We start from the raw sequence: 27,741 nt of genomic DNA on the forward strand, positions 1-27,741 counted from the left end.
CCCCCTTGGCGCTTGCCCAGCTCCCCTTTCACCCACGTCCCGGCTATTTGTAGCCTGGTGGCTGGCGAGCGGCTCTGCAGGGTGCGGGCTGGGGGCTCCTTCCCCACCCGGAGCAGGGAGGGGGGCATAAGTCTGGGTGGGCTGCACAGGGGATGAGCCCCGGCCATGGTGGGCACCGGGCGTATGTGTGTGTGTGTGCCGCACATACACACGTGTGCCCCATGTGTACCTCTGCACCGTCAGTGGAGAGACAGCCCGTCCCCGGGATGGGGTCTGGGGGCTGTGGTCGGGGGGAGGGGGTGTCCCCGCTGCTGGGGACTCCTCCGGGCGCCCGTCCGGCTGCGGCAGCGGCTCGGCCTGCCCTGGGGTGCGCGGCAGGGGAAGGTCGAGGCTGCCCGGTGTGGGGGGCAGTCGCCCCTCCTCGGCCTGCCCTCGCCCGGCTCCGCGGCAGGATCGGGTCCTGCACGGCCCTGACCCCCGGGCAGCCCCACGGCCACGCTGCCCACGGCCGAGCTGGGGTGGGAGAGGGGCCTGCGTGGGCAGGGACCTGCCCGGGGTGTGGGTCCCTCCCCGGGGTGTCAGTCCCTGTCCAGGATGTGGATCTTTTCCCGGGATGTGTGTCCCTTCCCGGGATGAGGGTCCCTCCCCGGGGTACTGATCTGTTCCTGGGATGCGGATCTTTTCCCGGGGTGTGGGTCCCTGCTCAGGACGCAAATTTTTTCCCGGGGTGTTGATCCTTTCCCGAGATGAGGGTCCCTTCCCGGAGTGCCGGTCCCTTCTTGGGGCGTCTGTCCCTTTCTGGGGTGTCAGTCCCTTCCCAGAGTGCAGGTCCCTTTTCGAGGTGTGAATATTTTCCCGGGGTACTGATCCCTTCCTGGGGTGCAGGTCCCTTCTTGGGCTGTTAGTCCCTTCCCTGGATGTATGTCCTTCCCTGGGGCACAGGTCCCTTCCTGGGGTGTGGATCCCTCCACTTGATGAGGATCTTTTCCCAGGATGCTGATCCCTTCCTGGGGTGTCCGTCCCCTCCCGGGGTGTGGGTCCCTCCCCGGGGTGTCGGTCCCTTCCCGGGATTCCGATCCCTTCCCGGGGTTCCGGTCCCTTCCCGGGGTTCCGGTCCCTTCCCGGGGTGCCGGTCCCTTCTCGGGGTGCGGGTCCCTCCCCGGGGTGTCAGTCCCTCCCCGGGGTGCGGGTCCCTCCCCGGGGTGTCAGTCCCTTCCCGGGGTTCCGATCCCTTCTCGGGGTATCGATCCCTTCTCGGGGTGCGGGTCCCTTCCCGGGGTGCCGGTCCCTTCCCGGGGGGGCCGGCGGGGGCGCGGGGGGGGCGGAGCGGCGGCCGCCGCTGCCATTTCGGGCGATGGAGCGGGTCCCGCCCGCCGCCGGTGTCCGGTTTCGGAGCGCGGGGCGCCGCGGGGGCAGGGAACCGCCGTCCCCGGGGCCGCCGCCCGCCGTCCGCGCCCCCGAGCAGGTACCGCGCACCCGGGGCGGGCGGGCGGGGGGGGGGCCACGCGTGGGGGAGCCCCGCGGGGGCGGGAGCCGCCCGGGACGGGCACCCCCCGGCGCCGGGGGACCCCGCGGACCCGCACCCCCCCTCCCGCCCGCCGCCGGCTCCCACGCGTGTCCGTGGGGGAGCGTCCTACGCCCCCCCCCAACCCCCCGGCCCCACGGCTCCCCGCGCCGCCGGGGGTCCCGCCGCTGCCCCCCGTCCCCGTCCCGCCGCCCCGGTGACCTTGTGGCGCTCGCTGCGGGGGGGGGCGGGGGGACGGGGGGGGTAACCCACGGGGGGGGTCGTCCCACCCGCGGGCCTGGGCCCTGCGGGGTCCCCGGGGGCCTGCGGTGACACGGCTGCGCCGGGACATGCGGTGCCATACGGTGCTGTGCCAGGCCGTGCCGGGCCAGGCCAGGCCAGGCCATGGCATGCAGGATTCTACGCGGTTTTGTGACCTGTGGTGCTGTGCCGCGCCGTGCTGTTCCATGGGGCGGAGTGCCAGTGCTGTGTGGTGCCACGCCATGCCACGCGTGATTCTACGCGGTGCCGTGCCCTGCGGTGCAGTGCCAGGCCATGCCGTGCCGTGCCATGCAGTGCCGTGCCGTGCGGTGCAGTGCGGGGTGGTTGCCTGCAGCGGGATGCGGTGCAGTGCAGCCTGCAGCTGGGCAGCGCCACGCACTGCGGTGCGCTCCAGTGCAGGGTGATGCACTTTAGCGCAGTGCCATGTGGTGCGGTGCTATGCCGTGCGGTGTAGCGCAGTGCGGTGCAGCACAGCGCAGAGCGGTGCAGTTCAGTGCAGCGTAACTCATGCCAGCGCAGGGCGGCGTCGCCGTGTGGTGCAGGTCAGCGCAGTGCGGTGTCACCATGCAGCGCAGTGCGGTGCAGTGCAGTGTAGCCGTGCGGTGCGGTGTGGAGTAGCCGTACAGTGCAGTGCGGTGCAGCCATATAGTGCAGTACAGTGCGGTGCAGCCGTGCAGTGCGGTGCAGTGTGGCCGTGCAGTGCAGGTCAGTACAGTGCAGCGTAGCCATACAGTGCAGTGCGGTGCGGTGCAGCCGTGCGGTGGAGTTCAGTGCAGTGCGGTGCAGCCGCGCTGCGTGGTGCAGCGGTAGCGGTGTGACTTGGCTCTTGCCAAGCTGCCGCTGTTTGCCTTCAGCCCAAGGACGCCCTTGCGAGGGGCACCCTGAGCACACCCGCACCGGGGGCACCTCGGGGGCTCTGCCGCCCCCAGGCCCGCGTTTCAGCAGCCCCCGGGCTGGCACCGCCTGCGCTGACACCAGAGGGTCCCTGGGGAGCCCGGCTGTCCCCGCAGAGGGGTCCCTCCTCGCCCCACGGCTCCTGCTGCCGCCTCAGCCAGTGGTGTTCCCGGCGCAGGGACGGCGTGTGCCGCGTGCCGGCGCAGGGGCAGGTGCTGCCTCGTCCTCGGAGGGCTTCACCGCAGGCAGGGGATGGGCAGCTGCCCGTGAGCGGGGGTGTGTCAGCGCTGCCGTCCCCTCTCCCGAGCGCCGGGGCCGGTGCCGGGGCTGGAGGCGGCACTGACCCTTCCCTCAGTGGGCGCCTGGCCAGCGCCGTGTGACTGGGCCGCGGCACGCGCAGCAGGCTGGCAGGCTCCCACGGGACACGGCCGTCCTGGCACCGCCGCCGGCACGCCGTCTCCGAGGCCGCTCAATGCACCGCGCGGCCACCGCGGGCAAGGGCACCCACCACCCCCGCCATGGCTTTGCTCCCCAAGCCACGGTGCTGGGGCCGGGCGGGGGTCCCCCCTCCATCCCGGGCAGCGCCTCCTGGGGGTGACCGTCCTCATGGCCCCCCGCAGGTGCCGGCAGACCCCCACGATGGCGGAAGCTCACCAGGCCGTGGCCTTCCAGTTCACCGTCACCCCCGAGGGGTTGGACTTCCACCTCAGCCGCGAGGCCGTCAAACAGCTCTACCTCGCCGGCATCTCCTCCTGGAAGAAGCGCTTGGTCCGCGCCAAGGTGGGCCCGGCCGGGGGCAGCCGGACGGTTGGACCCCCCATCCCTGCTGTCCCCTGCCCCCCCCCCCCAGCCGCCTTGACCCCCCTGTGCCCACAGAACAGCTTCCTGACCGGCGTCTACCCCGCCTCCCCCTCCAGCTGGATGGTGGTCGTGATGGCCACCGCCGGCTCCTTCTACTGCCAGGTGGACCCCTCCCTGGGGATGATCGCCCGCATCCGCCACTGCCTGCCCGAGAGGTGAGCGCGGGCGGCTCGGCCGGGGGGACACCCCCAGCCCGTGGGCATGGTCCCACCAGCCACATCCCCTGAGGGGGACCACCCCCCATGTCCCACACCATGGGCATGGTCCCACCTGCCCTGTCCCGCATGGGGGCCCACCCTGCATGTCCCCAACCCCACCGCCATGGCCACGGGGACCTGCAGCATCTCCCGGGGGGGATCCCACCCCACACATCCCTACCCAGTGGGCACAGCCCCACTTGGGGACCTCCCCTGGGGTATGGTCCCACTACACGCCGCAGGCATGGCCCTGCATGGGGACGTCCCTGAGAGGGTCCCGCCCTTCATGTCCCCCCAAACCCATCACCCACCACATCCCCTCCTCACCCGCTCTGTCCCCGCAGCCGCCTCCTGAGCTACGAGAGCCGGACGATGGTGAGCGCCGCGGTCTTCTCCACCGGCGTCTGGCTCTCTGCCGTCCTGCTCTTCCGGCAGGCGCTGAAGCTGCTCCTCTCCTACCACGGCTGGATGTTTGAGCCCCACGGCAAGATGAGCCGCAGCACCAGGATCTGGGTGGTGAGCGGCACCAGCACCAGCACCAGCACCAGCACCGGGCCGGCAGGGCGAGCGGTGCCGAGCAGGGTGCTGCCAGTGCGGGTGCAGGAGGATGCTGTGGCGCGGGGTGCAGTGTCTGTATCTGCATGCGCTGTGTGTGCGCGTGTGCAGCGCGGTGGGTGCCGGGGCGCTGCGGGGGCTGCTGACGGTGGGGACGAGCTGCGGCTGCTCCGTGGCACAGAGACGGCGGGTGCTGCCGGCCCAGGGGAGCCGCAGGAACCGGGCAGCGGGGCCGGGAGCTGCTGCGAGCTGCTCTGCCCGGGGTGGGGTGTCAGGGACAGCGCGCAGGGCTGGGACAGGGACATTGGTCATGGCTGGGACAGGGGGCAGCGCGCAGGGCTGGGACAGGGACATCAGGCGGGACTGGGACAGGGGCATCGGGCGGGACTGGGACGGGGGACTGTGCGGGACTGGGACAGGGACATCGGGGAGGACAGGGACAGGGGGCAGTATGTAGGGCTGGGACAGGGACATCAGGTGGGACTAGGACAGGGGACATTGCTCATGGCTGGGACAGGGGACATTGGGCAGGGCTGGAACAGAGACATCAGGGAGGACAGGGACAGGGGACATTGGGCAGGGCTGGGACAGAGACATAAGGGAGGACAGGGACAGGGGACATCGGGCATGGCTGGGACAGGAGACAGCATGCAGGGATGGGACAGGGGACATCTGGCATGGCTGGGACAGGGGACATTGGGCAGGACTGGGATAGGGACATCAGGGAGGGCTGGGACAGAGGACATCGCTCATGGCTGGGACAGGGGACATTGGACAGGACTGGGACAGAGACATCAGGGAGGACAGGGGATATTGGGCAGGGCTGGGACAGGGGACAGCGTGCAGGGCTGGGACAGTGTGTAGGGCTGGGACCTGGTCACGGTGCAGGGCTGGGACCCGTCTGTGGTGCAGCAGGCGTGCGCCGGACCCCCGGTGCCGGCAGCAGGAGCTTTGCGCGGGCCATGCGTGGCCCCGCCGCGGTGCTGCGGCTCTGCCCCGTCCCCTCCATCCTCTCCGCGTGCCCGGCAGGCGCTGATGAAGGTGCTCTCCGTCCGCAAGCCCCTGCTCTACAGCTTCCAGACCTCTCTGCCCAAGCTGCCTGTGCCCCCCGTGGAGGCCACCGTCAGCCGGGTGAGGGGGTGGGATGGGGAAGGGTGGAGGGTCTGATCGTGGTGGGATGGGGGGGTCACGCTGAGCTCCCCCTGCTCCTCCCCGCAGTACCTGGAGTCGGTGCGCCCGCTCATGGATGACGAGAAGTACAGTAAGATGGAGGCTCTGGCCAAGGAGTTCAAGGAGAAGACAGCTCCACGGCTGCAGAAGTACCTGATCCTCAAGTCCTGGTGGACAACCAACTACGTGAGTTGCCTGGGCTTCTACGGTGCTGGAGGAGGGGGGACCACCACCGCGTGTCCCCCCCACAACGGCCGTACGGCCGTTGTGGGGGGGACACGCGGTGGTGGTCCCCTCCCTCCAGCACCACGACTGGTGACCCCAACTCAAGACCAAGGTCCTACCGCCCCCCCATGATCGTGGGAAGGGAGGACATGGGTCCTCCTGGGTGCCCTGGCTCACTTATTAAGGGTGGGGGTCCTGCACCCTCTCCCCGTCCCCGTCCCCATCCCTGTCCCTGCAGGTGAGCGACTGGTGGGAGGAGTACATCTACCTGCGCGGCCGTAGCCCAATCATGGTCAACAGCAACTACTACGCCATGGTAAAGGGGGAAGGGGAGGGGGACACTACCGGAATGACCAAAAACCCCAACCGGGTGCCCCCCACCTCCCTCCGGCATCCTCACCCGTCCCTTGTCCCCAGGATTTCCTCTACGTCACCCCCAGCCGCATCCAGGCTGCCCGGGCGGGTAACGTGGTGCACGCCATCCTGCTGTACCGCCGCAAGCTGGACCGCGGGGAGATCCCCCCCGTGAGCAGCCGGGGGGGTCCAACAGGGCTGGGGGTCTTAGGGAGAGCAGGGGGGGCTGTGGGGCAGGGGTAGGGCTAGGGGGGAGTCTCTGTGGGGCTGGCATGGGGTCCCAGGGCTGCTGGGGGGCTCAGGGGGGTGGGGGGACACAGGGCTGGGGGGTCCAGTGGGGCTGGGGTCTTGGGGAGAGCAGGGGAGGCTGTGGGGCAAGGGTAGGGACAGGGGGGAGTCGCTGTGGGGCTGGCATGGGGTCCCAGGGCTGCTGGGGGGCTCAGTCTGGTCGGGGGGCTCAGGGGTGTGTGGGGGCACAGGGATTGGGGGGGGGGGGCAACAGGACTGAGGGTCTTGGGGAGAGCAGGGGAGGTTGTGGGGCAGGGGTAGAGCCGGTGGGGTAGTTGCCATGGGGCTGGCATGGGGTCCCAGGGCTGCTGAGGGTCTCAGGGGGGTGGGGGGACACAGGGCTGGGGGGTCCAGTGGGGCTGGGGTCTTGGGGAGAGCAGGGGAGGCTGTGGGGCAGGGGTAGGGCCAGGGGGGAGTCGCTGTGGGGCTGGCATGGGGTCCCAGGGCTGCAGTGGGGCTGGGGGGCTCAGGGGGCTGGGGCTGGGGGGGGTGCAGTTGCCCTGCCCCCCCCCTCACCGCTGCCCCGCGCAGATGATGGCACTGGACATCGTGCCCATGTGCTCCTACCAGTCCGAACGGATGTTCAACACCACCCGCATCCCCGGCAAGGAGACGGGTACGGGGGGGCCGGGGGACCCCATCCCTCAAGCAGGGTCTGTCCCGGCTGGGGTCCCGGGGCCGTGGGGTGGCCGTGACACCCGTGTCGGGTCCCTATGTCCCCCCCAGACACGCTGCTGCACCTGGTGGACAGCAAACACTTGGCCGTCTACCACAAGGGCCGCTTCTACAAGGTCTGGCTCTACTACGGGGGGCAGGTCCTGCGCCCCCGCGACCTGGAGCTGCAGTTCCAGCGCATCCTGGACGACCCGTCGCCCCCCCAGCCCGGCGAGGAGCGGCTGGCGGCACTCACCGCCGGCGAGAGGTGCCGGCACCACCGCGGGTCCCTGCGCTCTGGGCGTGCTGCGGGTGCTGCGGGTGCAGTGGATGCTGTGGATGCTGTGGATGCTGCGGGTGCTGTGGATGCAACAGATGCTGGGGATGCTGCGGGTGCTGCGGGTGCTGCGGATGCAGCGGATGCAGTGGATGCAGCGGATGCAGTGGATGCTGCGGGTGCTGCGGGTGCTGTGGATGCAGCGGATGCTGTGGGTGTAGCGGATGCTGCGGGTGCTGCGTTGCTGCGGATGCTGCCCCGGGGTGGCGGGAGGAGGCTCCGGGGGTGGAGGAGATACTCTGGGATGGGGTCCCTGAGCCACCCACGGGTGGGGGCTGCAGCGTGGGTGGGGGCGGTGGGCTCAGGGACCTCGGTGGGACGGTGGGCACTGCCAGCCCCGCGCCCTCACGGCTCCCGGTGCCGGACCCTGGGGCCACCCTCGGGTTGGGGGGCTGCGGTGCGGGTCGGGGCAGTGGGCTCGGGGGGGTCTCGGCGGAGGGCGGTGGGCCCGGGCACGGCCAGCCCCCCGTCCTCACGCCGGCGGTGCCGGCAGGGTGCCCTGGGCCGAGGCTCGAGCCCGCTTCTTCAGCCACGGGAAGAACAAAGCGTCGCTGGACGCCATCGAGCGGGCGGCCTTCTTCCTGACGCTGGACGAGGAGGAGCACGGCTACGTCCCGGGCCAGGAGGGCTGCATGGACGCCTACGCCAAGTCCCTGCTGCACGGCCAGTGCTACGACCGGTGGGCAACCCCCTCTAGAGCCCAGCCACCCCCCCCGAGCCCCCCGGCGCCCACCCTGCCCTCACCCCCCGTTCCCCGCAGGTGGTTCGACAAGTCCTTCACGCTGGTGGTCTACAAGAACGGGAAGCTGGGGGCCAACGCCGAGCACTCCTGGGCCGACGCGCCCATCATCGGGCACCTCTGGGAGGTAACGGAGGGGCTCCCCCCCCCGACCCCCCCGGGGCTGCGCACCCCCATGGGGCACCCTGGGGCTGAGGACCCCCAATTGGGCACCCCCAGTTGGGGACCCCTATGGGGCACCCCGGGGCTGGGGACCCCCTTTAGACAACCCCCAGAGGTTGGCCACCCGCCCCCAGGCTGGGGACCCCCAGGTGGGCACCCCAGGGCAGGAGACCCCCAGTTCGGCTCCGCCAGTTGGGCACCCCCATCCTGGGTCGAGGGGGGAGTGTCAGAGGGGTCTGACCTGGGGGGACCCTGGGGCAACCTGGGGTGAGTGGGGCGGGGGGGGGATGTGTGGGGTCACACTGTGGGCAAGTGGGGCAGCCGGGGGGTGAGGGGGGGAAGGGGTGATGCTGGGGGTCTCGGGGGGGCGGTGCCCCACACTCAGGGGCACCTCTCCCCCCCCCAGTTCATGCTGGCGACAGACAAGTTCCAGCTGGGCTACACCGAGGGGGGGCACTGCCTGGGCGAGCCCGACACCCTGCTGGCCCCCCCACAGCGTCTCCAGTGGGACATCCCCCAGGAGGTGGGTCCGACCCCCAAGTGCCCCCACCCCGGCCCTCCAGGCAGGTTCTTGGGGTGCCCCAGCACCCCACGGCATCGGGGTGGGCTCTCTGCACGCCGACCACCCCCCACACCCCACGGCATCGGTGCGCCGGGGTGCCGGTGTCCCTGCGGTGTCCCGGTGCCCCCGGCGGTGCCCAGGGCTGGAGCTGAGCCCTGGGGACAGGGATGGGGACAGAGACATGGGGATGGGGACAGGGATAGGGGCAGGGATGGGGGCAGTGATGGGGGGTCCGGGGGCCGGTGCCGTGCACCCCGTCCACCATGGCTGTGCCTCTCCGCAGTGCCGTGCCGCCATCGAGAGCTCGTACCGCCTGGCCAAGGCGCTGGCCGACGACGTGGACTTCTGCTGCTTCCAGTTCTCGGAGTTCGGGAAGGGGCTGATCAAGAAGTGCCGGACCAGCCCCGACGCCTTCATCCAGATCTCCCTGCAGCTCGCCCACTTCCGCGTGAGCTGCCCCCACAGGACGGGGACGGCATGGGGGCATGGGGGCAGGGACATGGGGACAGGGACATGGCGATGGGGATGGGAATAGGGGCAGGGAAGGGGACAGGGACGGGGATGGGGATGGGGATGGGATGGGGATGGGGACATGGGGATGGGATGGAGACATGGGGAGAGGGACACTGGGATGGGGACGGGGATAGGGTTGGGTGTGGGGACAGGGATGGGATGGAGACAGGGATGGAGATGGGGACACGTGGATGGGATGGGGACATGGGGATAGGGACGGGGACACGGACAGGGATGGGGATGGGGACGGGGACATGGGGACAGAGACATGGGGATGGGGACAGAGATGGGGATGGAGATGGGGATGGGGACATGGGGAGAGGGACATGGGGATGGGATGGGAACATGGGGAGAGGGACATGGGGAGGGGGACAGGGATGGGGATGGAGACAGGGATGGAGATGGGGATGGGGACAGGGACGTGGGGATGGGGATGGGAACAGGGACAGGGACAGGGATGGGGACATGGGGATGGGGACGGGGATAGGGACAGGGATGGGGATGGGGATGGGAACATGGGGATGGAGATAGGGACAGGGACAGGGATAGGGATGGGGACAGGGATGGGGACATGGGGATGGGGATGGGGATGGGGATAGGGACAGGGACAGGGATGGGGATGGGGACATGGGGATGGGGATGGGGACAGGGACAGGGATGGGAATGGGGACATGGGGATGGGGACGGGGATAGGGACAGGGACAGGGATGGGGATGGGGACATGGGGATGGGGATGGGGATGGGGACAGGGACAGGGATGGGAATGGGGACATGGGGATGGGGACGGGGATAGGGACAGGGACAGGGATGGGGACATGGGGATGGGGACAGGGATAGGGACAGGGACAGGGATGGGAATGGGGACATGGGGATGGGGACGGGGATAGGGACAGGGACAGGGATGGGAATGGGGACATGGGGATGGGGACGGGGATAGGGACAGGGACAGGGATGGGGACATGGGGATGGGGATGGGGATGGGGATGGGGATAGGGACAGGGATGGGGATGGGGATGGGGATGGGGACAGGGACAGGGATGGGAATGGGGACATGGGGATGGGGACGGGGATAGGGACAGGGACAGGGATGGGGATGGGGACGGGGACAGGGATGGGAACAGCATCCCCCGGGCGTGCCCCGGTCTCACCCGGCCTCTCGGCAGGACAAGGGCTGCTTCTGCCTCACCTATGAGGCCTCCATGACGCGGCTCTTCCGCGAGGGCCGGACGGAGACGGTGAGGTCCTGCACCGCCGAGTCCACCGCCTTCGTGCGCAGCATGGGGGACGCCCGGCAGACCGTGAGCAACGCGCCGGCCTCCGGGTCTGCGCCCCCCAACCCCTCCTCCCGACCTCCCCTCCCAGCCCCCGGCTCCGTCCTGCTGTCCCCAGCGGGGTCGGGGCTGTCCCTGCATGGTCCGGCTCAGCCATCACTTCCCCTCTCTCTGGGGGTCCCATCCCCTCGGGAGGTCCCCGTCCCTCAGGGACATCCCCCTTCCGTGGGGACGTCTCCATCTCTGGAGAAAGTGCCCATCTCGGGAGGATGTCCCCATCTCTCAGGCACCCCCAGCCCTCACAGAGGGTCGGTCCCTATCCCTCACGGTGGTCCTCATCCCCTGGGGAGGTCCCTGTCTCTGGCAGATGTCCCTATTCTTTGCAAATGTCCCTGTCCCTGGAGAAAGTGCCCATCTCTGGAGGAGGTCCCCATCCCTCAGGGAGGTCCCCGTCTCTGGCAAACCCCTGTTCCTTGGGCATGTCCCCGTTCCTGCAGAGGGTGTCCATCTCTTGGGGACGTCCCCATCCCTAGAGAAAGTGCCCAGCTCCTGAGGAGGTCCCCATCCCTCAGGGAGGTGCCCATCCCCAGGAGAGGTCCCCATCCCTCGGGGACGTCCCTTTCCCTGTGGAGGTGCCCATCCCTGGGGACCGTCTCCCCCCGGGCTGCGCAGCCATTGCGTCCCCCGGGCAGGAGCGGGGAGGGGTCACCGCCCGCAGCGCACCCGGGGTGGCGGGGTTGGGGGTGATGGGACCCCGGCCCTGAGCCCAGCTCTCCCCACAGCGAGCCGAGCGCCAGCGGCTCTTCAAGCTGGCGGCCGAGAAACACCAACACATGTACCGCATGGCCATGACCGGGGCCGGCATCGACCGGCACCTCTTCTGCCTCTACGTGGTGTCCCGCTACCTGGGGGTACAGTCCCCCTTCCTGGCCCAGGTGAGCCCGGGCAGGCACGGCGGCACACGCAGCGCCGTGACGGGGACGGTGACACGCATGGCACGCAGGACACTGCATGGGCACGTGGGCGCAGGGGCCGGGCTGGACTGGAGGCTCTGCCCATGGGCAGCAGGGGGCAGTGGGGCACAGGGGGGTTCAGTGGGGCGCAGTGGGGCACAGGGGGGCACTCAGCCGGTGGCACTGACGCCGGTTCCGGGCAGGTGCTGTCGGAGCCCTGGCGCCTCTCCACCAGCCAGACGCCGCAGCAGCAGCTGAAGATGTTCGACCTCAACAAATACCCCGACCACGTCTCCACCGGTGGCGGCTTCGGCCCCGTGAGCATCCTCGGGGGGGGCACAGGGGGGGCGGGTGCGCAAGGGGCGGGCGTGTGGGTCTGCAGCACGTACTCCCCCGCTGTGGCTCGGGGGCAGGCACGTACCCCGCACCGGGTGCCCCCTGCCCCAGCCCCGTGGCCCAGGCAGATGCCCGGTGCCCCTGGGGGTGCCCGGTGCCCCCATGGGTGCCGTGGCCCCACTTATTCCCCCCCCCGCAGGTGGCAGACGACGGCTACGGCGTCTCCTACATCATCGCCGGCGAGAACCTCATCACCTTCCACGTCTCCAGCAAGTTCTCCAGCTCTGAGACGGTGAGAGCCCCGGGGCTGGGAGGGGTTCCCAAGGGGGGGGCTGGCGGCTCCCCGGGCCGGGCAGGACAGGCAGTGGGGGGCTCTCCTGGTGTCGGGTCTCCTGTGGGGTCCCCATGGCAGCCCCCCGACCCCACTGCATCCCAGCCCCTCTCCTGTGGGACCCCCACCCCACTGCAGGCTCACGGTGCTGCGCCTGCAGGACCTGCCGGGGGTCCCAGGGCACACGGGGTGCCGTGGGGCAGGGAGGGGGGCTGGGTCCCGCTCTTCGGGGGGGGGGCTGGGGTCCATCAGGGCTCACGGGTGCTGCCCCGCAGGACTCAAAGCGCTTTGGGAGGAACATCCGCCAGGCCATGCTGGACATCGCCGAGCTCTTCGACAAGCCAGCCCAGAAGGCGGGGAAGTGAGGGGGGGGGCTCAGACCCCCGCCCGGGGAGGGGGGCACGCAGCCGCGGCCGGTGGGAACTGCCCTGAGCCCCGGCGGTGGGCAATGGGGTGGGGGGTGGGGGCAGCGAGGGGTGTTGCTGTTCTGTACATGCTTCCAATAAAGGCTGTTGGCGTGAGCCCCCTCCCCGCTCCGTGCCCGCCGTCGGGCTGCGCGCCCCGGGCTGGGGTCCCCGTGTCCCCGGGGGGGTCCTGGCAGCGTCCCGGCAGCCGGCGGGCACCGGGCAGTGGGAGCGTCAGCAGCTCCTCGGGATGAGCCGATGAAAGGCGCCGTGGGACGGTGAGCGGCGAGCGCTGAGCCGTGCCCGCCGGTGAGCCGTGCCCCGGTGAGCCGTGCCCCTGGTGAGCCGTGCCCCGGTGAGCCGTGCCCGCCGGCCGCCTGCGTAGCGGTGACGGGGAGTGTGCAGTGGGGCACGGCGGCAGAGACACGCGCTGCGCAGAGCCCCTGGGCCGTGTCCGGCACGGCGGGACGCCTCGCCCTGTGCAGCGCCCGATGGGTGCAGGCGGCAACTGGCACCCTCCTCCTGCTGGCCACCCGCACCCGGCGAGCTCACAGCGCCCTGACGCAGCCTGGCCAGCACCCGTGCCCTGCCTGCACTCCCTGCCTGCACTCCCTGCCTGCTTCCCCTCCGGCCTCCACCACCCCGGCACCCCCTGCCCTGGGCCCGATCCTGGGATGCATCCTGCACCCCGACCCCGCACTGGGACTCATCCTGCACCCCAACTCCACACTGGGGACCATGTCCTGCACCCCGACCCCACACTGAGGAGTGCATCCTGCACCCCAATCCCACATCAGGACTGTGTCCTGCACCCCGATCCCACATTGGGGACTGTGTCCTGCACCCTGACCCCGCACTGGGACTGCATCCTGCATCCTGCGTCCTGCACCCCGACCCCACATCAGGGACCGCATCCTGCACCTGAGCCCAGCCCCACGGCCGGGGATCCCCTGGTTGGGACCTGGAGCCCCCCGAGCGCAGCGGGGACCCCGGGGGCCGCGGGCGGGTGCCTCTGCGGAGGCTGTGACGGGTGCCCGGGGGGGGCAGGAGCTGCCGGTGCGTGTCTGGAGCCACGGCTGCTCCCCGCTCCCTTATCTGATGGCAGCGCGGGCAGCGCGCCCAGCCCCGGCCCTGCTGCGCTCCCCACGCTCCAGCGCCCTCACCCCGGCCCGGCCCCGCGCGGGGGGCTGCGCACCCAAGGGGACGGCACCCCCACGATGGGGTGCTCCCTCCCGGCACCCCCGCGGGTCCCTGCCCACCAGCCGGCATCGCTCGGCCCGGGTGTCGTGTGGTGCCGGCTGCTGCCACCCCCACCCGTGGGGCAGCCACACGGCCACCACGCTGGCCGGCGGTCATGCCGGAGCCGTGGGTGCTCACACTGGTGCGGTGGGTGCTCACACTGCAGCCACCTGTGCCGCACCGATGTGCTGTGTGCTCACAACAGAGCTGTGGGTGCTCATGCCGGAGCAGTGGGTGCCATGCCAGTGTGGTTGGTGGCCACGTTGGAGCCATGGGTGCTCACACCAGAACCGTGGGTGCTCATGCTGGTGCGGTGAGCTGATGCGGTGGCTGCTCACACTGGAGCCATGTGTGTCACACCAGAGCTGTGGGTGCTCACAATGGAGTGGTGGGTGCCCATGATGGAGCCGTGGGTGCTCACGACGGAGCCGTGGGTGCTCACACGAGAGCTGTGGGTGCTCACAATGGAGTGGTGGGTGCCCATGATGGAGTGGTGGGTGCTCACGACAGAGCCGTGGGTGCTCACGATGGAGCGGTGGGTGCTCACGATGGAGCGGTGGGTGCCCATGATGGAGCGGTGGGTGCTCACGACAGAGCCGTGGGTGCTCACGATGGAGCGGTGGGTGCCCATGATGGAGCGGTGGGTGCTCACGACGGAGCCGTGGGTGCTCACACCAGAGCTGTGGGTGCTCACAATGGAGTGGTGGGTGCCCATGATGGAGCGGTGGGTGCCCATGATGGAGTGGTGGGTGCTCACGACAGAGCCGTGGGTGCTCACGATGGAGCGGTGGGTGCTCACGATGGAGCGGTGGGTGCTCACGACAGAGCCGTGGGTGCTCACGATGGAGCGGTGGGTGCTCACGATGGAGCGGTGGGTGCCCATGATGGAGCGGTGGGTGCTCACGACGGAGCCGTGGGTGCTCACGATGGAGCTGTGGGTGCTTACATGGAGCTGTGGGTGCTCAGGAGCCCATGGCCGGGGCTGGCACAGGGGACACCCCCCGGCAAGGCGCAGCCCAGGGCCGGTGCCACCGTTGGGGTGGACACAGCAGCTGCCCCAGAAGCACCGACACGGGCCGGGCTCTGCCGGGACGGTCCTGGGGACACCGGGGGGTTGTGAGTGGGGACCGTGGGCACCACCGGCCCCGTGGTGCTGTGGAACTGACGCTGCCCCCAGCACAGCCCAGCGCCCCTGGGGCGGCATGGCTGGCGTTGCCCCCCCGGGGGTGCCCGGGGGCTCGGGCAGCAGGGGCAAGAGCACGGGGCTCAGCTGGGCACGGGGGGCTCGGGGGTCCCAGTGGGGCTGGGAGTGTGGCCCATGGCTGGTGCCGGTGGCACTCGTGTCGGAGGGTGCAGAGTTGGCCCCGGCACAAGGGGCTCTGCCACCGGCTCGGTGGGGTGCTGGGTGGCTGCCAGCCCCGACGGGGACCGCGGGCACAGCCACCGAGGAGCCAGTGTCCCTGGGGTGATGGGGGGAGGGCTGGGGGTCCTGCTGCGGGGGCTGCGCCCGCTCGGGCCACCCGCCTGCGCAAGCCGGAGCCGTGGGGCGGCCGCGGTGCCCTTTGATGTGGGTGCCAGGAGCGGGTGCCACCTGCCCCGTCGGCCCCCGCCGCCCAACACCCAGCGCCTATAAAGGTGTCGGGGTGGCCGCGTCCTGCTCCAGACGGGCTCATCTCCACCTCGCTCCCGCAGGTGCCGGGCGGGTGCTGCAGCGGTGGGTGCCGGGGGACGTGATGGGTGGTGGGTGCTGGGACAGTGGGTGCCAGGGCAGGCGGTGGGTGATGGGCTCTGGGGCAGGCGGTGGGTGCCCGGGCAGATGGTGGGGTGATGGGTGCCAGGGAAGGAGGTGGGTGGTGGGGAAGGTGCTGGGTGGTGGGTGCCAGGGAAGGTAGTGGGTCCTGATGCATGTGGTGGCTGATGGTGGGGTGGTGGGTGCCCAGGCAAGTGCTGGGGTGGGTGGTGGGTGCTGGGTGGTGGGGCAGGAGGTGAGTGGTGGGTGCTGGGTGGTGGGTGCCCAGGTAAGTGATGGGGTGGTGAGTGATGGGGAAGATGTTGGGTGGTGGGTGTTGGGACAGGAGGTGGGTGCTGGGGTGGTGGGTGCTGGGGCAGGTAATGGGGTGGTGGGTGCCCAGGTAGGTGCTGGGGTAGTGGGTGCTGGGGTGGGTGCTGGGTCCGCCCCACGCCGCCGGCTCCAGCCGCCCCTCCGCCGCAGGAAGGGAGAGGATGGGACCAGCGGCTTTCCTGGGGCTCTGCCTGCTGGGCTGCCTGGCCCTGCACCCCTGCCTGCACGGTGCGTGAGCCCCTGCCCGCACCCTGCCCACCCTCACCCCCCGCCGCCCCCAGGGGACGGGCGGTGCCCGGGGGCTCCCCAAAGGAGCCGGGGGGGCCCTGAGCGCCCCCCCCCTCCCCGGGGCTGCCTCCCGCCGGGTCCCGCCTGCGGGCGGGTGCTGCTGGGGGGGGGTCTCAGCACAGGTCCCCCCCCCGCCCCCCCTCCCCGCGCAGGGGTGCAGGCGGGCGAGTGCCCCCGGGGCTGGCTGGAGCTGCGGGGCCGCTGCTACGGGTACGTCAGCCAGGAGCTGGCCTGGAGGAAGGCGGAGGTGGGTACCGGGGGGGCCCCGGCTCCCCCCGCGCCGCGGGCACCGCCCCCTCCCCCGCCCCGCCCCGCCCCGCCCCGCCCCGCCCCGCCCCGCCCCGCCCCGACGCGCCGCTCCCCGCAGGCGCGCTGCCAGACCGCGCGCGCCGGGGGGCACTTGGCCTCGCTGCACTCCCCCGAGGAGCACCGCGCGCTCGCGGCCTTCATCGCCCAGCGCCAGCGCCGCCGGGAGGAGGAGGAGAGCGTCTGGATCGGCCTCTACCACCGGGTGGGCGCCCCCTGCCGGCCGGCTGCCGGCACTGCTGCCTGTGTGCTGCCTGTGTGCTGCCTGCACTGCTGCCGGCACTGCTGCCTGTGTGCTGCCTGCACTGCTGCCGGCACTGCTGCCGGCACTGCTGCCTGTGTGCTGCCTGTGTGCTGCCTGCACTGCTGCCGGCACTGCTGCCTGCAGCGCTGCCTGTGATGCTGCCTGTGTGCTGCCTGCACTGCTGCCTGCGGCTCTGCTATGGCACTACCTGTGATGCTGCCTGCACTGCTGCCTGTGATGTTGCCTGCAGCGCTGCCTGTGATGCTGCCTGTGATGCTGCCTGCAGCGCTGCCTGCACTGCTGCCTGAGGCTCTGCTGTGGTACTACCTGCACTGCTGCCTGCAGTGCTGCTTGTGATACTGCCTGCACTGCTGCCTGCGGCTCTGCTGTGGCACCACCTGCACTGCTGCCTACAATGCTGCCTGTGGTGCTGCCTGCACTGCTGCCTGCCATGCTATCTGCAAGGCTGCCTGCGCTGCTGCCTGTGGCGCTGCCTGCAATACTGCCTGCAGTGCTGCCTGCAGCCCCCCCATGCTCCGGGGGGGGTGTGTGGGGGGTGTCACCTCCCCCCGCTCTCCCCCTTCCCACGACCCTCTGTCGGTCCTCCCCCCACCTGCACGCCCCCCAACCCCCACCCCCCCTCCCCCCCCGCTCACCCCCCTCCCCCCCAGCGCCCCGCCTGGCGCTGGGCCGACGGCTCCGAACTGCGCTACTCCGCCTGGGAGGGGGACGACGGCCCCAAAGGGCACCGCTGCGCCGCGCTGGAGGAGTCGGCGGGTGAGGGGGCCCCACACCCCCCACCCCCACCCCCCCACCCCCCCAGCCCCGGGGCAGGAGGGGAGAGGGGGGACGCTGTGTCCCCCCCCCCCAGCGCCCGCTGCTCCCCGCAGGGTTCCTGTCCTGGGAGGAGGACTCCTGCGCCGAGCGGAAGCCCTTCCTCTGCCAGCACCCGGCCTGAGGGGCGCCCCAACCCCAATCTCAACCCCAACCCCACCCGCACCCCAACCCCAACCCCAACCCCAACCCCGCACCCCAACCCCAACTCCACATCCACACCACAACCCCACACCACAACCCCAAACCCAACCCCAACCTTCCCCCGCACCCCAACCCCACACCCCAACCCCGATCCCGATCCCAACCCCAACCCCACACCCCAACCCACCCCGTACCCCAACCCCAACCCCGATCCCAACCCCAACCCCAACTCCACATCCACACCACAACCCCGCACCACAACCCCAAACACGCACCCAAAACCCCCCACTCCAACCCACAGCCCAATCCCAACCCCACACCACAACCCCAACCCCTCACCCAAAACCCCCCACCCCACCCCACCCCCCCAATCCCAACCCCACACCCCAACCCACAAACCCCAACCCCACACCACAAACCCCAACCCCACACCACAACCCCACACCACAACCACAACCCCTCACCCAAAACCCCCCACCCCACCCCACACCCCAATCCCAATCCCAACCCCACATCCCAACCCACAAACCCCAACCCCACACCCAAACCCCAGACCCCAAACCCCAACCCCGCACCCCTATGCCCCACTGCACCCACCCTATCCCAGACCCCCCCCACCCCTCTGCACCATTGCGCCCATCACACCCCACAGCCCCAAACCCCCCACCCCTCTGCCCCATGGCACCCAGCACACCCTGGACCCCCCCAAACCCCAAATCCCTGTGCCCCATCACCCCCAGACCCCCACAGCCCCCTCTCCCCCGAGGGCGGCCCCCGCCCCCCTCCCTGACCGCGGAGGGGCGCCCCACAATGGGGCGCCCCACAATAAAGCACTTGGGAGCACCCGTGGCCCCACGTCTTCCTCCGCTCTGTCTGTGGCCCCGGTGTCAGGAGGTGTCCCCAGTACAAGTGTCCCCATGGCAGGAGGTGAACCCATGGCAGGAGGTGTCCCCAGTACAAGTGTCCCCAAGGCAAGAGGTGTCCCCAGGGCAGAATGTGTCCCCGGGGCAAGAGCTGTCCCCAAGGCAGGAGGTGTCCCTAAGACAAGTGTCCTCATGGCAGGAGGTGTCCCCAAGGCAGGAGGTGTCCTCATGGCAGGTGTCCCCAGACAAGTGTCCCCAGGGCAGTATGTGTCCCCAGGGCAGGATGTATCCCCAAGCAAGAGGTGTCCCCAGGGCAGGAGGTGTCCCCAAGGCAGGAGGTGTCCCCGGGGCAGGAGGTGTCCCCAGACAAGTGTCCCCATGGCAGGATGTGTCCCCAAGGCAGGAGGTGTCCCCGGGACAGGAGGTGTCCCCAAGACAAGAGATGTCCGCAGGCAGGAGGTGTCCCCAGACAAGTGTCCCCAGGGCAGTATGTGTCCCCATGGCAGGATGTGTCCCCAAGGCAAGAGGTGTCCCCAGGGCAGGAGGTGTCACCATGGCAGGAGGTGTCACCATGGCAGGATGTGTCCCCAAGGCAGGAGGTGTCCCCAGGGCAGGAGGTGTCCCCAAGGCAGGAGGTGTCCCCAAGGCAAGAGGTGTCCCCAGGGCAGGAGGTGTCCCCAAGGCAGGAGGTGTCACCATGGCAGGAGGTGTCCCCATGGCAGGATGTGTCCCCAAGGCAGGAGGTGTCCCCAGGGCAGGAGGTGTCCCCAAGGCAGGATGTGTCCCCAAGGCAAGAGGTGTCCCCAGGGCAGGAGGTGTCCCCAAGGCAGGAGGTGTCACCATGGCAGGAGGTGTCCCCATGGCAGGATGTGTCCCCAAGGCAGGAGGTGTCCCCAGGGCAGGAGGTGTCCCCAAGGCAGGATGTGTCCCCAAGGCAGGAGGTGTCCCCAGGGCAGGAGGTGTCCCCAAGGCAGGATGTGTCCCCAAGGCAAGAGGTGTCCCCAGGGCAGGAGATGTCCCCAAGGCAGGAGGTGTCACCATGGCAGGAGGTGTCCCCATGGCAGGATGTGTCCCCATGGCAGGAGGTGCCCCCCCCGGGGCAGGAGGTGTCCCGGCCGTGGGGCTGGGCACGGGCCGCGTGGGGCGCGGGTGGCAGTGGCAGTGGCGGTGCCCACGCGTGCGAGGGAGGGGCCGCGGGCGCGGGTGGCTGGTGGGTGCTCAAGCTGAGGTTTATTGACCATGGAGCGTACGGGGGGGGGGCGGGGGGCCCAGCGGGGCGGCGAGCAGGGAGGGGGGCGCCGGGGCCCCCCCAGGCCCCAGTGCCGGGGGGGCAGCCCCCCCTCAGGCCTGGTACTGGCACAGGTAGGGGAACTTGTAGTCGCAGGGGTAGTCGTGCCATCGCTCAAAACCTGCGTGGGGGGGGAGGGGGGAGGGCAGCGAGTCACCCCGAGCCCTATCTCCCCCCCCGGCACACCGCCTTGCACCTCCATAACCCCCCCCACCTCCATCACCCCCCCACCTCCGTCACCCTGCACCTCATCACCCCCCTCCGTCACCCTTTTAATCTTCACCCCCCATCACCCCTTTTGTCTCCATCCCCCCCATCCCCCCCATCCCCCCTTTTGTCTCCATCTTCCCCCATCCCCCCCCATCACCCCTTTTGTCTCCATCCCCCCCATCCCCCCCATCCCCCCTTTTGTCTCCATCTTCCCCCATCCCCCCCCATCACCCCTTTTGTCTCCATCCCCCCCATCCCCCCCATCCCCCCTTTTGTCTCCATCTTCCCCCATCCCCCCCCATCACCCCTTTTGTCTCCATCCCCCCCATCCCCCCCATCCCCCCTTTTGTCTCCATCTTCCCCCATCCCCCCCCATCACCCCTTTTGTCTCCATCCCCCCCATCCCCCCCATCCCCCCTTTTGTCTCCATCTTCCCCCATCCCCCCCCATCACCCCTTTTGTCTCCATCCCCCCCGTCCCCCCATCCCCCCCCATCACCCTTTTAATCCACATCACCCCTTTTGTCTCCATCACCCCCATCACCCCTTTTACATCCATCCCCCCCCCCATCCACCCATTACCACCGGACACCCCGACTCTCCCGCAGTGGTGGGGGGTCCCAGCCGCGCTGGGACCGGCCACACCAGCCCCCCCGCCCCCCCCCGCCCCCCCCCCCGGCTGACCCGAGAGCTTGTCCAGCACGGTGCAGTCCTCCCGGTCCCACAGGTTGTTGGGCTGTCCCCACGCCCACTGCTTGAAGTTGAAGGCGGAATTGTCCGACCACTTCCACCGCCTGGTCTGGGGGGGTCAGGGGGGGGACGGAGAGATGGGGGTCAGCGGGTGCCCATGGCAGGGGGTGGGGGTCAGCGGGTGCACAGGGAGAGGGGCAGGAGGTCAGCGGGGGGACGGTGTGGGGGGACGGAGGTCAGTGGGTGCGCAGGACAGGGGGTCCGGGATTTCCTGGGGTGGGGGTCAGTGGGTGCCTGGGGTGGGGGGGTCAGTGAGTGTCCGGAGCGGGGGGGTCAGTGGGTGCCCGAGGTGGGGGTCAGTGGGTGCCTGGGGGGGGGGGTCAGCGGGTATCCAGGGTGGGGGGTCAGCAGGTGCCCAGTGTGGAGGGGAGGGGTCAGTGGGGGCCTGGGGCAGGGGGTCAGGGATTGCCCAGGACGGGGGGTCAGCAGGTGCCCGGGGGCGGGGGGACAGGGGGTCAGGGGTTGCCCGGGGTGTGTGGGGGTCAGTGGGTGCCCGGGGTGGGGGGTCAGCGGGTATCCAGGATGGGGGGTCAGCGGGTGCCCAGTGTGGAGGGACAGGGGTCAGTGAGTGCCTGGGGTGGGGGGTCAGTGGGTCCCCAGGACAGGGGGTCAGAGGTTGCCCGGGGTGGGGGGGGGTCAGTGGGTGCTCAGGGTCTGGGGGGTCAGTGGGTGCCCAGGACAGAGGGTCAGTGGGTGCCGGGGGGGGGGGGGGGGGTCAGGGGTTGCCCGGGGGAGGGGGGTGGTGTGTCAGTGGGTGCCCAGGACAGGGGGTCAGCGGGTGCCTGGGTCGGGGGGCCAGGGCAGCCGCGGGGGGGGGGCGGCTCAGCCCCCCCGTGACTCACGTGCTCGTCGTCCCACAGCCCGATCCAGGTGTTGTCGGTGTCCCTCTGCCCGGAGATGTACCGCGCCAGCACCCTGCTTTCCCCCGTGCTGTGGATGGAGGCCAGGTGCCCCCTGGGGCCGTACCGGCCGCAGTCGTCCTGGGGGGGGGTCACCTCAGCACCCAGCGCCTGCAGCCCCCCCCCGGGGCACCGGGTGCCGGGCGCCCCCGCACAGAAATCCCGGGGGGGAGCGCAGCAGACCCCCCCAGCACTGGGGTCCCGCCGCTGGCCGGGGCGATGTCCCCCGCCGTCCCTCCCCAGGGCCCCCCCCAGCCAGCACCCACCTCGGCCTCCGCCCAGGTCCTCCTCTCGGTGAAGTACCCGTAGCAGAAGCCCCGGTGGTGCAGCCAGTTTTGGGGGCAGCTGGAGCGCCCCTTCCCCACTTGGGTCGGGCTGGGGGACGTGGCGAGGGCACCTGCCGCACACGGCACAGCCCCGCTGGCACACGGGTGGGGGGCACCCGCCACCGCCCCCCCCCCGGCCCGTGACGCCCCCCCAGCGGTGTGAGGAGGGGTCCCACGGAGAGGGCTTCTGGGACGGGGAGGGGGAGTGGGGAACAAGGAGGAGGGAACGGGCATCGGGGATCGGGGAGTGGGGGTCAGAGATCAGGGATTGAGGGGGTCACGGATCTGGGATTAGGGATCAGGGATTGGGGGGTCACAGATCAAGACTGGGGACCAAGGAGGAGGGGTCAGGGAGTAGGAATCGGGGATGGGGGAGTGGGGATCAGGGACTGGGGGGGGGTCACGGATCAGGGATTGGGGGCCAAGGAGGAGGGATCAAGAATTGGGGATTGGGGAGGAGGGATCGGGGATCGGGGGTCATGGATGAGGGACTGGGGACCAAGGAGGAGGGAGCAGGGATCGGGCAGCGGGGATCGGGAAACAGGGATGAGGGAGTGGGAAACGGGGAGCGGGGAGTAGGGATCGGGATGGAGGAGGAGGAGGAGGGATTAAGGATGGGGGCTCAGGGATCGGGGATGGGGATGTGCCGAATGGGGCACTGCTGCCCCGAGGGGGGGGGGAATTGCCCCCCTCTCCCCCGAGGTGCCCGAGGGGGAATCACCTCCCAGGAGCGCCAGGAGCAGCAGGCAGGCGAGCAGGAGGGGGGGCCGGCGGGGGGGCAGCGGGGGCCCCGCACCCATCGCTTCTGCGGCAGAGAGAGCACAGAGACGGCCCTGAGCGGGGGGGGGACACGGGGAGAGGCTCCCGGAGCTCGGGCCAGAGGGGGGGGTCCTGCCGGGGGGGGCAACAGGGCTCCTCCAGCTCCTGCACCCCACCACGGACCGGGACAGAGGGCAGGGGGTGCCCAGCGCCGTACTGGGATGGAGGGCAGGGGGTGCCCAGCACTGTACTGGGGCGGAGGGCAGGGGGTGCCCAGCACCATACTGGGACGGAGGGCAGGGGGTGCCCAGCGCTGTACTGGGACGGTGGGCAGGGGGTGCCCAGTGCCATACTGGGACGGAGGGCAGGGGGTGCCCAGTGCCATACTGGGACGGAGGGCAGGGGGTGCCCAGCACTGTACTGGGGCGGAGGGCAGGGGGTGCCCAGCACCATACTGGGACGGAGGGCAGGGGGTGCCCAGTGCCGTACTGGGACGGTGGGCAGGGGGTGCCCAGTGCCATACTGGGACGGAGGGCAGGGGGTGCCCAGCACTGTACTGGGGCAGAGGGCAGGGGGTGCCCAGTGCCATACTGGGACGGAGGGCAGGGGGTGCCCAGCGCCGTACTGGGACGGTGGGCAGGGGGTGCCCAGTGCCATACTGGGACGGAGGGCAGGGGGTGCCCAGCGCCGTACTGGGACGGAGGGCAGGGGGTGCCCAGTGCCGTACTGGGACGGAGGGCAGGGGGTGCCCAGCGCCGTACTGGGACGGTGGGCAGGGGATGCCCAGTGCCATACTGGGATGGAAGGCAAGGGATGCCCAGCGCCATACTGGTGCAGAGGGCAGGGGATGCCCAGTGCCATACTGGGACAGAGGGCAGGGGGTGCCCAGCACCATACTGGGACGGAGGGCAGGGGGTACCCAGTGCCACACAGGACGGAGGGCATCCCCTGCCCAGCTTCATCCTGGACGGAGGGCAGGGGGTGCTCAGCACCCATCAGGGTGAGGGACCCCCGTGCCAGGGAAGGGACTCACCAGAAGGTTGCTCTGGTCCACCGGGCGGGAAGGTCAGGGGTGGCCTTTGGGGACTCTGCGTCGGTGGCTGCCCTGGGGACAGGTGACAGCGGGGTCACTGGCGCTCCGAGGGTGGCTGGTGGTCACGCAGGAGCCGCAAGGGCGAACGTTGCTCTCGGGCTCTACAGCCACCCGCGGGGACGGCAGCAGTGGCCCCGGTTCCTGGGACGTGCCGGGGACACGCTTGAGGTGACGCTGCCACCCGCGTTCCCGTGAAGGCACCCCGGGGTCCCGCCGTGACCCACCGCAGAGGGGCAGGGTTCGGTTGGACAGGTTTCAGGGTGAGGGTGGTGACACGCGGGGACGGGCTGCCCAGAGGCGCGGGGGGTCATCGGAAGGGTTCAGCCCTTCCCCCCACTCCTCCCGCCTGCCCGGGTCCCTCTGGATGCCACCCCATCCCTCCGGCATGTCACCGCACCGCTCGGCTCGGTGTCATCGCCAAACGTGCGGGCGTTCGTGACACACGTGGGACCCCGTAGCAGCGCGACGCCGCCGGTGCCGGGGTCGCTGTCGCCCCACGCGGTGTCCAACGCAAACCCGTTGCTGCGCCGATGTGCCGAGCGGGGCCGCGCCGGGGGGTGTTGGCCGTGCGGCACTCACCGTGCGGCTGCCGGGAGCGGGGCTGGCCGGCGGGTGGCATGTCTCGGGGCGGGTGACGCGTGTCCCAGGGGCAGCTCGGTCCCGCGGGGTCCCTCCGTGGGTTGGGCTGGGGCTGCGCAGGCAGGACCCCCCCAGGCCGGGCACCCGCGGGTTTTATGGCTGGGGGGAGCGGGGGGGGCGGGGGGAGAGCCCTCCGGAACAGCCCGGCCCCTTCTGCTTTCCTGGAAGGGCGCTCGTTATTGCAGCTGTTATTGCTGGTGTCCCTGGGGTCACCAACGGTGGGACCACGGTGTCCCTGGTGTCACCAGCAGTGAGACCACAGTGTCCCTGGGGTCACCAGCAGCAAGACCACGGTGTCCCTGGTGTCACTAACACTGAGACCACAGTGTCCCTGGGGTCACCAACGGTGGGACCACGGTGTCCTTGGTGTCACCAGCAGTGAGACCACGGTGTCCCTGGGGTCACCAACGGTGGGACCACGGTGTCCCTGGTGTCACCAGCAGTGAGACCACGGTGTCCCTGGGGTCACCAACGGTGGGACCACAGTCTCCCTGGTGTCACCAGCAGTGAGACCACGGTGTCCCTGGGGTCACCAACGGTGGGACCACGGTGTCCTTGGTGTCACCAGCAGTGAGACCACGGTGTCCCTGGGGTCACCAACGGTGGGACCACGGTGTCCCTGGTGTCACCAGCGGTGAGACCACGGTGTCCCTGGGGTCACCAACGGTGGGACCACGGTGTCCCTGGTGTCACCAGCGGTGAGACCACGGTGTCCCTGGGGTCACCAACGGTGGGACCACGGTGTCCTTGGTGTCACCAGCGGTGAGACCACGGTGTCCCTGGGGTCACCAACGGTGGGACCACGGTGTCCCTGGTGTCACCAGCAGTGAGACCACGGTGTCCCTGGGGTCACCAACGGTGGGACCACGGTGTCCTTGGTGTCACCAACAGTGACACCACAACGTCCCTGGGGTCACCAACGGTGGGACCACAGTGTCCCTGGTGTCACCAGCAGTGAGACCACAGTGTCCCTGGGGTCACCACGGTGGGACCACGGAGTCCCTGGTGTCACCAGCAGTGAGACCACGGTGTCCCTGGGGTCACCAACGGTGGGACCACGGTGTCATTGATATCACCAGCAGTGAGACCATGGTGTCCTTGGTGTCACCAGCAGTGAGAACACAGCACCTCTGGTGTCACCAGCACCAAGACCATGGTGTCCCTGGTGTCACCAGCAGCAAGACCACAGTGTCCCTGGCATCATTAACAGTGAGACCAGTGTCCTTGGTGTCACCAGCAGTGAGACCACGGTGTCCCTGGGGTCACCAACGGTGAGACCACGGTGTCCTTGGTGTCACCAGCAGTGAGAACACAGTGTCCCTGGGGTCACTAACGGTGGGACCGCGGTGTCCTTGGTGTCACCAGCAGTGAGAACACAGCACCTCTGGTGTCACCAGCAGCAAGACCACAGTGTTCCTGGCATCACCAACAGTGAGACCAGTGTCCTTGGTGTCACCAGCAGTGAGACCATGGCTCCATGCCATAGCACAAAGCAGCACCCACCCCGCTGGGCGCTCAGCTCCTGCAGCCGCGACCGCGACCGCGACCACGAGGTGCTGGCTGGCACGGCCCTCCTCTCGCGTTTGCCGGGGTCCGTTAGCAGGGGACCCGCAGGCAGTGCGTGGTGACACAACCCCCCTGTGAGGTGGCCCCGGGCAGCACCGCGGGCGAGCTGGGTCTGGGAGGGGACGGAGGGTTCCAGCCTGTTGGGGTCATTCCCGTGCAGCCGAAATGCCAACGGCATCTGTCTCACCCGCCGCGACGCCCGGGGCCGGGGACATCACGGGGACAGGGTGGTGGGACCTCCTGGTGCTTCTGCTGGGGGCTGCAGGCGGGGCCGTGGCCACATAGAAAATTCAATGTTCAATTTTTGGACTGAAGAGCAGAAGGAGCAAGCGGTGCCGGGGCGCAGGCAGCTGCCCGCGGTGCTGCCGGCCAGGCGCGTCGCCGTCCCAATTCTCGTTAGCGCTCGGCCAACCATCACGCTGTAAGCACGTTGGGACCAGTGAAGTTCTGGTACCGCTGGTGACTCGTGTTACTCACCCCCCCCCCCGTGCCGGAGGCCAGAGCTCCACACTGCCAAAACTGTCATCGCTTGTCATCGGGGATTGGTTATTCCAGGCCCACGGGGCGCCGGCTCGGCATCGCTGCCGCCTCAGGCATCCCCCGGCTCCGTGCGTGTTGCAGTAACGACCGGAGGGACAGGCAGTTATTGCCCGTCCTCCCTCTCCTTATTACAAGAGAGAGAGACGTGAGCACCCGCCGTGGCCGTGCCAGCGCCAGCCTCCCCGCGGCACCGCAGCCCCGCACTGCGCAGGAGCCCCCACACGCTGCGTAGGAGCCCATATGGGTTGCGCAGGAGCCCATATATGCTGCGGAGGTGCCCGTACGTGTGTAGGAGCCCATATATGCTGCGGAGGTGCCTGACAAGCGGCTGAATATGAGCCGGCAGTGAGCCCAGGGGGCCAAGAAAGCCAACGGCATCCTGGCTGGTATTAGAAATAGCGTGGCCAGCAGAAGTAGGGAGGTGGTTGTGCCCCTGTACTCAGCACTGGTGAGGCCACACCTCGAGTATGGTGTCCGGTTTTGGGCACCTCAATACAAGAGAGATGTCGAGGTGCTGGAGCGAGTGCAGAGGAGGGCAACGAAGCTGGTGAAGGGCCTCGCAAACAAATCCTGTGAAGAGCGGTTGAAGGAGCTGGGGCTGTTTAGTTTGGGGAGGAGGAGGCTGAGGGGAGACCTCAGCACTCTCTACAGCTATTTGAAAGGGCACTGTAGAGAGGTCGGTGCTGGTCTCTTCTCACACGTAATTAATGACGGAACACGAGGGAATGGCTTCAGGCTCCACCAGGGCAGGTTTAGACTGAACATTAGGAAAGAATTTCTCACAGCAAGAGTGGTCGGGCATTGGAATAGACTGCCCAGGGAGGTGTTTGGGTCACCATCCCTGGATGTGTTCAAGAGATGTTTAGATGTGGTGTTGGGGGATATGGTGTAGGAGAGAACTTTGTAGAGTAGGGTAGATGGTTGGACTCGATGATCCCAAGGGTCTCTGCCAACCCAGACAATTCTGTGATTCTGTGATTCTATACGTGCTGTGTAGGAGTCCATATGTATTGCGTAGGAGCCCATATATGCTGTGTAGGTTCCTGTATGTGTTGCGTAGGAGCCCACACATGTTGCGTAGGAGCCTATATAAGCAGTGT

General features: G+C 69.6%; 3 protein-coding genes across 3 annotated transcripts; 2 read left to right on the plus strand and 1 right to left on the minus strand.

The window, feature by feature from the left end:
- Nucleotides 1-1,374: 1,374 nt before the first annotated feature.
- Nucleotides 1,375-12,636, plus strand: CPT1B (carnitine palmitoyltransferase 1B). The gene is made up of 19 exons (XM_082498661.1): nucleotides 1,375-1,465; nucleotides 3,301-3,460; nucleotides 3,557-3,696; nucleotides 4,083-4,254; nucleotides 5,323-5,424; nucleotides 5,512-5,649; nucleotides 5,927-6,004; nucleotides 6,106-6,213; nucleotides 6,862-6,946; nucleotides 7,057-7,252; nucleotides 7,815-8,000; nucleotides 8,082-8,187; nucleotides 8,629-8,745; nucleotides 9,068-9,232; nucleotides 10,461-10,595; nucleotides 11,351-11,503; nucleotides 11,725-11,838; nucleotides 12,057-12,149; nucleotides 12,464-12,636. The coding sequence occupies exons 2-19, from the start codon at nucleotides 3,320-3,322 to the stop codon at nucleotides 12,551-12,553; spliced, it is 2,319 nt and encodes a 772-aa protein (XP_082354787.1). The 5' UTR covers nucleotides 1,375-1,465; nucleotides 3,301-3,319; the 3' UTR covers nucleotides 12,554-12,636.
- Nucleotides 12,637-15,033: 2,397 nt separating this feature from the next.
- On the plus strand, nucleotides 15,034-17,689 carry LOC309678302 (rheacalcin-1-like; the record flags this gene model as incomplete). The annotated part of the gene is made up of 6 exons (XM_082491299.1): nucleotides 15,034-15,082; nucleotides 15,524-15,571; nucleotides 16,334-16,428; nucleotides 16,549-16,692; nucleotides 17,403-17,508; nucleotides 17,622-17,689. 6 exons carry the CDS (start codon nucleotides 15,034-15,036, stop codon nucleotides 17,687-17,689), a joined length of 510 nt encoding a protein of 169 aa, XP_082347425.1.
- A 2,098-nt stretch (nucleotides 17,690-19,787) lies between these two features.
- On the minus strand, nucleotides 19,788-24,590 carry LOC309674399 (C-type Lectin CRL-like). The gene is made up of 7 exons (XM_082486424.1): nucleotides 24,476-24,590; nucleotides 23,837-23,908; nucleotides 22,766-22,849; nucleotides 21,985-22,115; nucleotides 21,662-21,799; nucleotides 20,754-20,868; nucleotides 19,788-19,981 (listed from the first exon to the last, which is right to left on the minus strand). Exons 1-7 carry the CDS (start codon nucleotides 24,513-24,515, stop codon nucleotides 19,914-19,916), a joined length of 648 nt encoding a protein of 215 aa, XP_082342550.1. The 5' UTR covers nucleotides 24,516-24,590; the 3' UTR covers nucleotides 19,788-19,913.
- Nucleotides 24,591-27,741: the final 3,151 nt, after the last annotated feature.

The sequence above is a fragment of the Vanellus vanellus genome, assembly GCF_965231255.1.
Source record: "Vanellus vanellus genome assembly, chromosome: 1".
Classification (NCBI taxonomy): Eukaryota; Metazoa; Chordata; class Aves; order Charadriiformes; family Charadriidae; genus Vanellus; species Vanellus vanellus.